Source organism: Panthera uncia, chromosome F1 (genome assembly GCF_023721935.1).
Source record: "Panthera uncia isolate 11264 chromosome F1, Puncia_PCG_1.0, whole genome shotgun sequence".
Lineage (NCBI taxonomy): Eukaryota > Metazoa > Chordata > Mammalia > Carnivora > Felidae > Panthera > Panthera uncia.
The window spans coordinates 38,122,770-38,136,754 of record NC_064813.1 but is presented as its reverse complement, the minus strand read 5'-3'; the positions used below and the strand labels follow the sequence as shown (position 1 = coordinate 38,136,754).

The 13,985-nt window shown below is 39.4% G+C and overlaps 1 protein-coding gene across 3 annotated transcripts; it reads left to right on the top strand.

Moving 5' to 3' along the window:
- The first annotated feature begins 6,229 nt into the window (after positions 1 to 6,229).
- Positions 6,230 to 13,078, top strand: ZNF281 (zinc finger protein 281). Of its 3 annotated transcripts, XM_049635204.1 has the most exons (3): positions 6,230 to 6,255; positions 7,239 to 7,287; positions 8,228 to 13,078. In XM_049635204.1, the coding sequence occupies exons 1-3, from the start codon at positions 6,236 to 6,238 to the stop codon at positions 10,940 to 10,942; spliced, it is 2,784 nt and encodes a 927-aa protein (XP_049491161.1). In that variant the 5' UTR covers positions 6,230 to 6,235; the 3' UTR covers positions 10,943 to 13,078. The 3 variants fall into 3 exon arrangements, with proteins under 3 accessions (XP_049491161.1, XP_049491160.1, XP_049491162.1); XM_049635203.1 differs by lacking the exon at positions 6,230 to 6,255 and having other exon boundaries at positions 7,190 to 7,287; XM_049635205.1 differs by lacking the exons at positions 6,230 to 6,255; positions 7,239 to 7,287 and adding an exon at positions 7,929 to 8,005.
- Positions 13,079 to 13,985: the final 907 nt, after the last annotated feature.

The following is a 13,985-nucleotide window of genomic DNA, read 5'->3' as shown; positions in this document are numbered from 1 at the left end:
ACACATATAATAAATGCATTCTTTTCCTCAGCAAACATGCTTCTTTTCCATTTAATTCTCTGCCTTAGGAAATCACCCATCACTGAAGCCAGTGAGCTGATGATCACCTGTAACCCAGCTCTCGCTTTTTCCTGTCCCGTCCAGTCAGCATCCACCTCCGTTCGATATTTGACTGTACCTCCTAAACGTCTCTGAATTCTCATAACCATTTCCCTCGTTTTGGATTCTCTTACCCTGACTGTAGCTTCCTAACCGGTTGCCCTATGCCTCTTTAACCGATTTCTCTCAGTGCTACAGGAGTTGCTTTACAACAACAAAACCCCCAAAAGCTCCTGACATCACTTTCCTGATGAAAACTTTGTAATGACCACCTTTTCTAGGAGAGGAATAACTGGATTCCTTGACACGCTATGCAAGGCCTTTCGCAGTCTGGTGCTGCCCCTGCTTCTGGTTTCATCAGCTTCCCCTCTCTCGCTTGAAAGCAACTTGCTCTAGCAATTCTGAGCTCCTTGCGTGTCCCCTGGAGATCTCTGTGCTTTCATGAAGCTGTGCTTTCTCAAAGATCTCTCGTAAATGCCCTTTCCCAGCTGTCTCACTGACCACGCTTCCTTCTCCTTCAAGAATCAGATCTTCAGAAGAGCAGCAAACCAAACACATACCACAAGAGGCCATCGCTTAATAGATTTTAGCTCCCTTCTCATGATGCACCCACTTTCCCTGGCAAAATTGATGTGTTCTGCTGTATAAACTGCTTATTTTCTTTAGTCTACTAATCACAAGTATACATTTATTGGTAAATTATACCCCACTTTTAAAAAATAATAAATTCTTCTTATTTTTTAATGTTTATTTTTGAGAGAGAGAGAGAGTGTGTGTGTGAGTGCAAGTGGGGGAGGGGCAGAAAGAGAGGGACACACACAATCTGAAGCAGGCTCCAGGCCCTGAGCTGTCAGCACAGAGCCTGACGCGGGGCTTGAACTCACGAACACAAGTTCGTGATAATGATAAAGCCGAGCTCTGACACTTAACCGACTGAACCACCCAGGTGCCCCAATGAATTCATTTTAAATAAACCCACTTACATCTTTTTTCGTTCAAATGTATTATACTCTTTATTTTTTATATTTATTTATTTATTTTTCAGAGAGACAGAGAGAGAGAGAGAGAGAGAGAGAGAGAGAGAGAGAGAGAACATGTGTGCATGTAAGCTGGAGGTGCAGAGAGAGAGTGGGACAGAGAATCCCAAGCAGGCTCCATTCGGTCAGCACAGAGCCTGCCATGGGGCTTGAACTCACCAACCGTGAGATCATGACTGAGCTGAAATCAAGAGTCAGACATTTAACTGACTGAGCCACGCAGGCACCTCAGCTACTCTTTATATTAAAATAATAGTGGGGATGCCTGACTGGCTCAGTCATGTGACTCTTGACCTCAGGGTTGTGAGTTCAAGCCCCACTTTGAGTGTAGAGGTTACTTAAAAATAAAAGCTTTAAAAAAATAATAGGAGTCAAGAAAAACCCCCAATCTTACCCCAAATCAAATCAGTATTTTATTTGTCCATCTTATCTTTAGCTCCTTATCCATGTGCAGATTCTCTTTTCTATATTTATATTTAATATCCTCCATAGAATTGTACATTCCACCTCCTTTGATAAGGTCATACATATTTTTCTAGTGTGCTTCTAACATGTTTCTGACTTGCTTCCTCTCCCTCACGTCTTTTCCACTAGGAAAACCAGTGACAACAGTGTGGTGTGCACCTTTCCACTGTTCTCCTGTTGAATCAGTTGTATTTGGGGAGGAGGAAGGGAGGTTTTGTCATTTGTTTTAAAAAAAGAGACGATATAACACACGTGTCTTTTCCTCTTGCTCTTCTCCTTTAACAATTCATGAAATTACTCCAGGCTAATAAACATAGCTCTAACTCATTCTTTCAGCTGCCTAGTATCTTAAGGGATGAAGAGACCACGATTTACTCAGCCAATCCTGTGTTGAAGGGCATTCAGGTTGTTTCCAGTTCTTTACCACTACACACAGTGTTGCAACAAGCAAATACACATATCCTTGCACACTAATGCTTTTGTTTCCATGGGATTTCGTCCCCCAAACAGGAATTGTTTATAGAAACTAGGTTGGAGCATGGTTTGTAAATAAATAAAAGCACACAGCATAGCACCATACATTCAAAGAAGGTCAGTAAATGATGATAATGATAAAGGATATTTGACTATGTGGTTACCTAGCAGCGTTTTGATGGGAAAAGATATGTTTCCCAGCAACTAGCAAGTATATATCATTGAATGAGAACTTGTAAGGAAGCACAAAAGACAGAACCTGGTGCATAGCAACTAGGAACCACTGTTGCAAAGTGTATTTCCTGTTGTATTTGCTAGGCCATCTTAGACTGTGGAGCACTAGTCTAAGCAGCTCTATTACTGGATACTGAGTCCCTGACCTTCTACAGTTCTAATCAAACTATAATATGCTTTCAAAACACCTCAGCTTTTAAAGAGCTCACCAATTGTATTACCTTGAAGCTGGTGATTTCAGAATTACGAAGGTGTCTATTTAAGGCAGTTGTATGTGAAAGCACATTAGATGAGGAGTCAGAAACTAATCCTTGCCTCTGCCCACTTGTCAGCACGGTGGCATTTTGAGCAAGCCTCAAAATCCTCATATGTAAAAAAAAAAGCTAATAACACTCATGCTGCCTACTTTGCAGTATTGTAGTGAGGAACAAATGGAATTATGCAAATGAAAGTACTTTGAGAGAGCTATACATATATTAGCATTGTTAATATTCTTCTGATTCCTGAGTGGGCAATGTACTGTGTATAGTGGCACCTTCCTGTTCTTTGTATCGCCAGGAAAGAATACATTACCACAGAAAAGATTGATTTTGTAGCAGTCATGAAGTGCACTACGAAAGTACAGAACAATCAATATAAAAATAACAGACTAGATGTCAGCCATTGAATCTATCCGCCGACGTTGTTCAATGAACTTCTAGGACAATGAAGATATTTACAAAGCTGCCTCAGTTTTTAATGTTTCATACATAAATGAAAATAAAATAATATAGCATGATTTCCCCCCTTCTTTCCTGTAAGTTTCTATTTTTAACTCCTGTACAGCATCAGATGTAATACCCTTGTGTTCTTTCCCTGGTCCTGGCTCCTGCCCATGATATATACACATGCTATAGGAATCCAGCTACGCTTGGGATGTTTCCTGTCCAATTACTGTTATTTTTACTGTGATTGAAACATTGAGAAATTGGTTCCATTATAGATTAATACTCCATATATATTTTGAATGGGTAGGTCTATGGATGGAATAGCAGAAACTCCCCAACAGACATGAAGGATCATTCGTTTCAGAAATAAGGCATACTTACAGTGTTCACTCTTTGGTGGGACAGAATGTTGGTAGAAGGAGCTCAGAAGTCTCAGTGCCAGTTGAAACTTGGCAGTTGGTTCCTTCCAGCTGTTCTTAAAGGTATTCTCCCTGCGGGGATTTAAAAGTGGCTCCTAGTTATGGCTTAAGATTTTTATGTTTAGCTATTTCTGTTTTGATTCTTCCCTTGGGAAAAAAGAGAAAATGAGATGTTTAACCAGTAGTGAAGGGCTTATGAAGTTCTGTAGAGTTAGATCTAAATTATCACAACTGTCAATAGTTGGTAAAATCAGTGGGGAAAAAAGGCACCATGTATAAAACACACAATTTATTATTATTATTATTATTATTATTTTTACTTTTCAGCTGGTTGTGGTGACATCAGGTAGACAACCCAAGAGAAAAAAAAGCAGAGATTCCTTGGAGTGATTTCAAGTCTCAGGCTTTTTCAGGATCTTTGAAGTAATAATTTGGGGATTGCTTACCATGCTTTTAAGTGTGCATCTGTTGAAGAGAAAGGAGAAAGAGAAAAAAACTTCTGAGACTGAAGCTGCCTTTATTTAAAACAGTTTTTCAGTCTAAATCTTTTTTTCAAAAGGCAGACTTTTGTTGTGGATCATTTTATATTACTTTAAAGAGTTAAATATGTGAGAACTTAAAATGTATAACAAGTAACATGGAAATAGAGTAAATAAAAATATTAGAACATACTCCATATCTTTCTTACTTTACCAAGACATGGAGAATGAATGTGATTTTTGAAATTTTCTTTTCTTTTAGAGAAAATTGAATTTACGAAATAGATAAATTACAGAAGTGATTATACACATCATAGAAGGGCTCTTCTATAGATGCCTCAAAATATATAGATAACAGCCGAATTTCTTTTTTTGTGCATTTTTTAATGTTTATTTATTTTTGAGAGAGAGCATATTGAAGGGGCAGAGAGAGAGGGGGACAGAAGATCTGAAGCGAGCTCCTGGGTGATGGCAGAAAGCCCGACACGGGGCTCGAACCCACAAACCATGAAATCATGACCTGAGCTGAAGTCAGCTGCTTAACTGACTGAGCCACCCAGGCACCCCAACAGATGAATTTCTTAACATATAGAAATCACAGTGTCTATTGTTCCATACACAAGGCATTGTGGTGAAGAACTTAGGTACTGCACAAAGCAAAATACTCCTGTCTCATACATAGAAGTAATTTGAGTGACCTACTCTTAATTTTATATCTATAGAACACAATATGAAATAAAGAATTAGCAATTATGAAAGGAAGGAGCACTATTAATTATTGTATAGTTTTGTCATAAGTCAGAGAACTTTTTTCTTGAATTATCTAGAATATAGGCAAACAAGTAGCCTATAAAATGAGTATCATCTAAGACGGTTGAATTCACACTATGTAGATCTTGAGAAAGGCTACTTGGATGGATTTGAGTATTGATATTGAGCTATGGGACGTGATGTATACACAGTGAAGAAACTCTCACTGTACTTGAATTTTTAAAAGTCAATGACCCAGTAGACATTTTTGGTTGTTCAAAACTCTTTATCAACCTTTCTTCCTAATACAAATACATGTAATGAAGGTTTGTTTCTGATATTATATAGAGAGTAGTATTGAAAACTTGTAAGATTAATTGTAATGAACATACCATACTAGAGTAAAATGATGAGGGGCACCTGGCTCAGTCAGTATTGCATGCAACTCCTGATCTCAAGGGTTGTGAGTTTGAGCCCCATGTTGGTGTAAAGATTACATAAGAAAATAATAAAGAAAGTAAAATTGTTCTTAAAAAATAAAATATGTTACAGAAGAAACTGATGAGCAAAACCTAGTTCTGTTTTATTCAATCTCCTTATTATAGGATTGTTTCCTTTATCTGTAAGATGTTAAGTATGCAGATATAAAACAAATATTAAAATATTCCTGTAATATTTTCCTTTTGAAATGTCACATTTCTTAACTATTTGAACCATTTCCAGACTTTAGTCCTGGCATCTATCTCATATTTGGTTTACTCATACCTAACAAGAATAGGATAATATAGATTTTTTCTTTCCCCTGCAAAGCCAAAATACATGGAAAATTTCTTGCTATTTTCTCTAATAAGTTTAAACTACATCAGTTTTATTTTCTTAAAAAATTTAATATTTTAGAGAGATTCATTTTATATTTTACAATTAAGTATTTTCTAAAACTAAGGACTAATAAACAGCAGATCTTTGAAACTTCTTTATAAAAAGTTTACAATAAAAATGTGTGTAGTTTTACAAGTGATAATGTGAAATTTTATCCTAACCTGAACTGGAGTTTTAAATATTGTTTAGAAACTATTTATTACCCTAAGTTTATCCTTTTAGTTGTTTTCATTAAAAATTTTTTTTTTACTCCTGTGAAGACTTTAACCAATATATTCCATTTTCCGTAGTCTAAAACAGGGTTTAGAAATATTGATGCTGAGTGCTATTGATTACTTTGATGACATTTTCTGAGTTTAATTTTTTCATTACCTAGCTATCTTTCAGAAACTGGCATTTTGATTTTTATAATTAATATTCTATGTACCAGGAATGGTATTTTTATTTTCTATTTATGAAGAATTGCGTAGCACAACCACTGTAAGTGATGTGCTGGTATGTTACCTTATAAATGCTCAAGGTACAGCTTCTAATGTTGAAAAATAGAAAAATAAATTGACCTTGATGAAGTGTGTCTTCTTTTGTCTGTTCCCAGGAAAGTTTATTTCAGGTATTTCTACTGCTGAAATGATTAGCGTTAACAGCTTTTTCCCTCCATTTTATTTTACAGGGTCTCTTCATCTTCCTGATATATGGGGTATACAACACAGAGGTAAGTCTGCTTGGAGTATCTCAAGGCTGACAGAGTGAATGAGAGAAATGACAGGTTTCTTATCTTGATAACTGAGGAACAAAGTTGGCTTTTCATATGAGTGTCCTACTGCCCTTCATGCTTGGACTAGCTTATATGCATCCCAGCTTACCATTAAACACTGACGCCCTGAATAAAGGGACAGCCTCATTTCTCACAGGCATTGACTAATATTTTACTACTGCCTTAAGTTTTGGAATTTTCAGTCTTTCTTTTAACACTTAGCTATCCTTGACGGTATTCAAGTTTTGCAATTTAAGTGGCAGAATGCTTATAGGTAACTTCATGGAATTAGAATAATATTTCTTACCACCAAATGTTCATAAATATTACCTTTTAAGTTTCTGCACAGGTTCAGAGAGGCCCATAAAGAATAATGAATAATCTTATGGTTTCAATGGTGAAGTTTCTCAGAGAAGTCATTTACTATTTAGTTATGAGCAGTTATTTAGTTAGAAATATTGTGAGAAAATGGACTTGAAATTTCACGAAGAAAATATACTATGTAAACGAATTATTGTGATGGTTCTAGTTCTTTTATGAAAAAAATTGTGATTTATATAGGCTTTGTTAGGCAAGTAGCTGGTTTAGATTTTGGCACGTTTAATATGAAAGTGAGTGCTTTGTGTACATTAGCCACTGAGTAGAGACTTGTGTGGTATTTGTTAGTCTCTGATTTCAAGATTTTACTTTGTAATTTTCCCTCAAGAAAAAATTTGTAATTTTGCATGCGTTTCTCAGCAGTCTATACTGGGGGAGGGCAGAGTGACTCCTAGTACACGTCTTAGAAGGGCCTGGTAGTCAGTTTTTCCTAAATAAGTAACATAAGGGACTAGGCAACATTGTAACATTGCAAACAGAGTCATTAGCCAGACTGAAAAGGTATGTGGGCATTTAAATAACATCTGATGATGATGAAGTATGAGTGTGGGCGTGTTTTACAGGGCTGCAGCACCCGGATTACACGCGGTTTCCTTCTTCAGTAGCCTTCAGGTAGGTTGGCAGTAAAACAACTTTTTTTTTTTTTTGCAACGGTTTCAAAGCGGGCTCCTCCTATAAATGCAAAGGTACACGCCCACTATTAAAATATTTCCAACCTAAGAGGGATAACGGAAGAAATCTGTTTTAATAAATGTTGGGCATTTGAAGTTTACTGCTTTTAGGCAGAACCAAAAGTGCCCTAAGTGACCCACTTCTGGGTTTGGATTGTGATTCAATACCTAGACTACAAATTGTAAGCTAGAAAAAGCCCCAACATTCAGTCCTCAGTTTCCCCCATCTTGCCAGCCTCTTTCTCTGCAGCCCCCGAGCCACGCCGCAGTAAGGTCCCGCGTAATTCCGCCCCTTGGGTTCCACCCCCTGAGCGTCCTCCCCCAGAAGCCCTCACCCACGTCCAACTCCGTCAGTGCAGCCCACCAATCACGCCCGTTCGCCTGGAAGCCTCTTTCTACAGGGGACCCAAATCCCCGCCCCTCGAGCCCTGGGCCTCCCCTCCGCCCAACCGCCCCAGTGATTGACAGGCAGACCGGGCGGAAGCTGCAGCGCAGGCGCCGTGGCTCCGCAGAGCTCCCCTCTGGCTGGGTTGAAGAGTTCCCAGCAGACACCGCGCCGCGGCTGCGCAGTACAGGGGAGGCTTTTAATTCCATTGTGGAGAGGACGGCGTTATTTTTATTAACTGGAGGCGACGGCGGCTGCGGCGGCGGCGGTACCCGTAAGTGTTGCCGGTGGGTCTGAGAGGGAGAGGGCGAGGCCCAGGGAAGAGTCCCAGGACCATGTGTGCCGGTGCCGGAGGCGACCGGGCTGGGAATTAGTGCTGGGCGCGTTGCGGTCTGGGCGGCGGCGCGGCGGGGTCCTGGGCGCTGCGGTGGTCCCGGCCCGGGGCCCGGTTCCACCCCCTTTCCTCCCTCTTCCCTCTTCCTCCTCCTCTCCTCAGCCAGGCCTCCTTCGGGGTATGAAAATCGGCAGTGGGTTCCTGAGTGGCGGCGGTGGTACCGGCAGTAGCGGTGGTAGCGGCTCCGGCGGCGGTGGTAGTAGCGGCGGCGGCAGCGGCGGCAGCGGCAGCAGCAGGAGGGCAGAGATGGAACCCACCTTTCCCCAGGGTATGGTTATGTTCAACCACCGGCTTCCCCCGGTCACCAGCTTCACCCGGCCGGCGGGGTCGGCCGCCCCTCCCCCGCAGTGCGTGTTATCCTCCTCTACCTCCGCAGCCCCGGCCGCTGAGCCCCCCCCTCCGCCAGCCCCGGACATGACTTTCAAGAAGGAGCCGGCGGCGTCAGCCGCGGCCTTCCCCTCGCAGAGGACCTCCTGGGGATTCTTGCAGTCTTTGGTTAGCATCAAACAGGAGAAACCCGCAGATCCTGAGGAGCAGCAGTCCCACCACCACCACCATCACCACCACCACTATGGGGGGCTGTTCGCTGGGGCTGAGGAGAGATCTCCTGGCCTAGGAGGCGGGGATGGGGGGAGCCACGGCGTCATCCAGGACCTCAGTATTCTCCACCAGCATGCCCAGCAGCAACCAGCCCAGCACCACCGTGACGTATTGCTCAGCAGCAGTAGCAGGACTGATGACCACCATGGCAGTGAGGAGCCAAAGCAGGACACTAATGTCAAAAAGGCAAAGAGGCCAAAGCCAGAATCTCAGGGAATCAAAGCCAAGAGGAAGCCAAGTGCATCTTCCAAACCTTCTTTGGTTGGAGATGGAGAAGGTGCCATCCTCTCCCCAAGTCAGAAACCTCATATCTGTGATCACTGTAGTGCTGCTTTCAGAAGCTCCTATCACCTGCGGAGACATGTCCTCATTCATACTGGAGAACGACCTTTCCAGTGCAGCCAGTGTAGTATGGGTTTCATTCAGAAATACCTACTACAGAGACATGAGAAAATTCATAGTAGAGAGAAGCCATTTGGATGTGATCAGTGCAGCATGAAGTTTATTCAGAAGTACCATATGGAGAGACACAAGAGGACGCATAGTGGAGAAAAGCCATATAAATGTGACACTTGCCAACAGTATTTTTCAAGGACTGATAGACTGTTGAAGCACAGGCGCACATGTGGTGAAGCCATAGCTAAAGGAGCCGCTGGTGCAGAACCTGGGTCATCAACCCATAGCAGTATGGGTAATCTGGCTGTGTTGTCTCAGGGAAATACAAGTTCTTCAAGGAGAAAAACGAAGTCAAAAAGTATAGCTGTTGAAAATAAGGAACATAAGACTGGTAAAACAAGTGAATCACAAATTTCAAATAATATAAACATGCAGAGTTACTCAGTAGAAATGCCTACTGTGTCTTCCAGTGGAGGCATAATTGGCACTGGTATTGATGAACTGCAGAAAAGGGTGCCAAAACTGATCTTTAAGAAAGGAAGCAGAAAGAATACAGAGAAAAGCTACCTTAATTTTGTGTCACCATTACCAGACATCATTGGACAGAAGTCCTTGTCTGGGAAACCAGGTGGCTCACTTGGCATAGTTTCAAATAATAGTGTGGAGACTATTAGTCTTCTCCAAAGTACCAGTGGTAAACAAGGTCAAATAAGTAGTAATTATGATGATGCCATGCAGTTTTCAAAGAAAAGAAGATATTTACCAACTGCCAGCAGCAACAGTGCCTTTTCTATAAATGTAGGACACATGGTCTCCCAACAGTCCGTCATTCAGTCTGCAGGTGTCAGTGTTTTGGACAATGAGACCCCATTGTCCCTTATTGACTCCTCAGCTCTAAATGCTGAAATTAAGTCTTGTCATGACAAGTCTGGAATTCCTGATGAGGTTTTACAAAGTATTTTGGATCAATACTCCAACAAATCAGAAAGCCAGAAAGAGGATCCTTTCAACATAACGGAACCACGAGTGGATTTACACACCTCAGGAGAACACTCAGAGTTGGTTCAAGAAGAAAATTTGAGCCCAGGCACCCAAACGTCTTCAAGTGATAAGGCAAGCATGTTGCAAGAATACTCCAAATACCTCCAACAGGCTTTTGAAAAATCCACTAATGCAGGTTTTACTCTTGGACACGGTTTCCAGTTTGTCAGTTTGTCTTCACCTCTCCACAACCACACTTTATTTCCAGAAAAACAAATATACACTACGTCTCCTTTGGAGTGTGGTTTCGGCCAATCTGTTACCTCAGTGTTGCCATCTTCATTGCCAAAGCCTCCTTTTGGGATGTTGTTTGGATCTCAACCAGGTCTTTATTTATCTGCTTTGGATGCTACACATCAGCAGTTGACACCTTCCCAGGAGCTGGATGATCTGATAGATTCTCAGAAGAATTTAGAGACTTCATCAGCCTTCCAGTCCTCATCTCAGAAATTGACTAGCCAGAAGGAACAACAGAAAAATTTAGAGTCCTCAACAAGCTTTCAGATTCCATCTCAGGAGTTAGCTAGCCAGATAGATCCTCAGAAAGACATAGAGCCTAGAACAACGTACCAGATTGAGAACTTTGCACAAGCGTTTGGTTCTCAGTTTAAGTCGGGCAGCAGGGTGCCAATGACCTTCATCACTAACTCTAATGGAGAAGTGGACCATAGAGTAAGGACTTCGGTGTCAGATTTCTCAGGGTATACAAATATGATGTCTGATGTAAGTGAGCCATGTAGTACGAGAGTAAAGACACCCACCAGCCAAAGTTACAGGTAAGGTCCCCAAAGTGACCAGGCTGGAGGTCTAATGTAATTTTGTTTTATTTTGAGAACACTGCCATTGGAATGTTTCTACACGATCCTATTAAGAATAATGTAATGCCCTTTCAATGCAACTTTTCATATTTAGTTTATTTTGTTAGTGTGATTTTAGCTCTGTTTGTATTATGATTTTTAATCAAAATCAATAGATTAAAAATAGTTTGACATTCAAAGTGACAATGTTTAGCAATCAAATTTACATGTATAGATTGTCAGGGAATAGCCCAAAAGTTTTAAATGCAAAAAAACCACAAAAATACAAAAAAAAAACAAAAAAGGCAAAAAAAAAAACAAAAACAAAAACAAAAACAAAAAAAACCTACAAAAAAGACAAAAAAAAACCCACAAAAAAAAAAAAAACTTTGTTGCTAGGATTAAGGTTATTCTAATTGCTTTACTCTCAGGAAAGTGTAATAACGCATGGGAATTCTGTACGTTATCACTGTAATGGAATATCCAATTTACAGATAGTATGATAATACATTTTATCATTTAAGTAAGGGATCGAAAACATTTCAAATTGCTCTATCTGGGCTGATACACATTTCATCATTTTAAGTAAGGGATCGAAAACATTTCAAATTGCTGTCTCCATCTAGGCTGATCCAAAATTCTGAGATGTTGGCTACCTATGTTTTGTTGCAGCTTTTAAATGTACTCTGAACTTCCAAACCATTCATTCCAGCCTGGTAGAACAAATATTCTTGGATCTTTGATCAAAGCCTGGAATGATAGCTTTAATAAAAGAAGAAAAAATAGCACCCTCTCCTTATCCCAACTGTAACAGGGCTGTAGTTCCATTAGGAGTTATGATATCTGGCACAGTGTTGACACCCAAGTGGTTGGTTGGATCCAGTATTAGAACCCAAGTTGGAATTACATAATTTTTTGAAATTTGGGGTATGCATTATTTATTATACATGGCTTAAAGCATCGTTTTCTTGTCTGTGTTATTACGTGTCACCCACACTTCTTTTTTTTGTTCTTTTCTTGACTTACCCTCTTTCTGAGCCTGCCTTGTTCCCTCTTCTCTCTGGACAGTTTCAATTTTAGAATGATTTACATTCCATTAGGTAACTCATTAGGCATTTTACATGCCTTGTGGCATTCAAATACTAAATAGGATAAACAACGCCCCATCTTTAAAAAAACAACAAAAAAAAAAACCATAGAGATTTCCATGTATAATAAAGCCCCACATAGTCTGAGCTACAGATACTGTTAATAAGGTTGTAATTCCAACTGGTGACCTAGCTAATGTGAGGAGTAAGTGTCTGCATTTAGTAGTGACATCAGAACCTCTTTGTGAAATTGCAGCCTTTAATGTACATTTTAAAAGGGTGCATTAGTCAGTATTGTACAGGGGTCTTGTAAAGTCATCAAAACTTGCTATGAACGCTAATTGCCATTTGAAGCTACTGATAAGACAGTGGCTTTGCTCTAAACCACTTTTTAGCAATTGTATTTTTTTCCTGATTATATTTTTTAATGTACTTTGATGTTTATGCTGATGAGTTTTTTATGTACTTTTGGTGATGTTTCAGTCTTATGTACTCTTCTGACGTCAGAAAAGTACCACTGGTTGTTTGCAGTCTTATTGTGTAATCAGCCTACCACAGGCTTCCATGTATAATAAAGTAATTAATATTGTGCAAGTGTAAAACACTTCTGTTATGAAAGCAGTGTTTGGAAAATAAGAAATTATTAAAAATGGTTACAAAATATTAGTTAATTTCCTTTCCCCACTTTCCTCCCTTAAGTCTGCTTACCAGCTAAAGGGTCACCTATTTGTCATTGCAAGATTCTTAGAAAATGTGTTTAATCCTCTTAAATACATCAATACTAAAACGTCTGTATTTCTTATTTTGGTAAGTGCGGTAAGTTCTATTGGGTACAGAGTACAAGCTGTAATCAAAGGATGGAGAGGACCTTTACCACTGTATCTCTTAAGCTGTATGATTTTTCTCCAGTGTTTGTTTTATACAGGTTTTGAATTTCTTTAACTTTTATTGTGTGTACTGAATACTGCATATGTATTATTCTGATTGTTTGCTCTAGTTTACTACCAATAAAAGACCTGTTAATCACAAAATTGAAGAAAGGAGATATCACTTAATATCCAGTAACATTTTTCAGTTTTTTTCATGAACTACATTTTCTAAAATATTCACATCAGTGGTATAACTTGCAGTTTAGAGACTTGTATTTCTATTGTGTTTTTTTTTTTTTAACTTAAGTATTTCATGTTTCTAGGTTTATTTCATTTGAAAACTGGTTGAGCATTTTGTGTTTGAGGTGCACTATATGGAAGGGTAGAAAGTTAATATGTAAATTAGAACATGTTTTGTTGAAATTGGGTTACGTATCCTAAGTATTACATCAGAGAGACTATTGAGGCCTCACTTAAAATCAGATTCCAATATCTTTTGGTTCTAGATGCATCCTTTTTGCCTCAAAAAGGTTGTAATAACAGTAGGACACAAAAAGGGCCTTGAGCATTTTTAGTAGGAAAACTATTAGTCATAGTCTAACAATGTTTAAAAAAGTTGAAAGTATAGATATCAGAAGGAAAGAGATAAGACATTTAAATATTGAAGATGCAGAAGAGATATTTGAAAGTAAGTACCTTTTAAAGATGGAGAAAAAATTGCGGGTGGCTATGTAAAATCATGAGAAAATTGTGCTTTGAAATTCAGTAGCTACAAATGTTGAATTAAGGAGTAAAAATATTAAAGGATAGAATAGGTCTTTGAAGCTTTGCTTTTTTTGGGTATATGATACTATTACAGGGAAATGATAAATTATATTAGACATAAACATGGGTTCGTCTCTAGTGAAATAATCTGCTGGGCCCATGTGATTGGGAAAAGTAAATTAGTTCTTTCTTTGCCAAGGTCATTTCCTAGCTTTGGTACTTTCTCGAACAAGACTGCTAAACAGAGTCTCCCTGATTCTGCATTCAAATCCAGTTCTTAATTTTTCTGCACAGATGACTGACT

Bases quoted from the DNA above. Each gene is read 5' to 3' on its own strand.
- ZNF281 (XM_049635203.1), top strand. From the start codon at position 7,216: ATGAGTGTGGGCGTGTTTTACAGGGCTGCAGCACCCGGATTACACGCG. The intron at 7,288-8,227 runs GTAGGTTGGCAG...TCCTCTCCTCAG, and splicing joins CCTTCTTCAGTAGCCTTCAG to CCAGGCCTCCTTCGGGGTAT.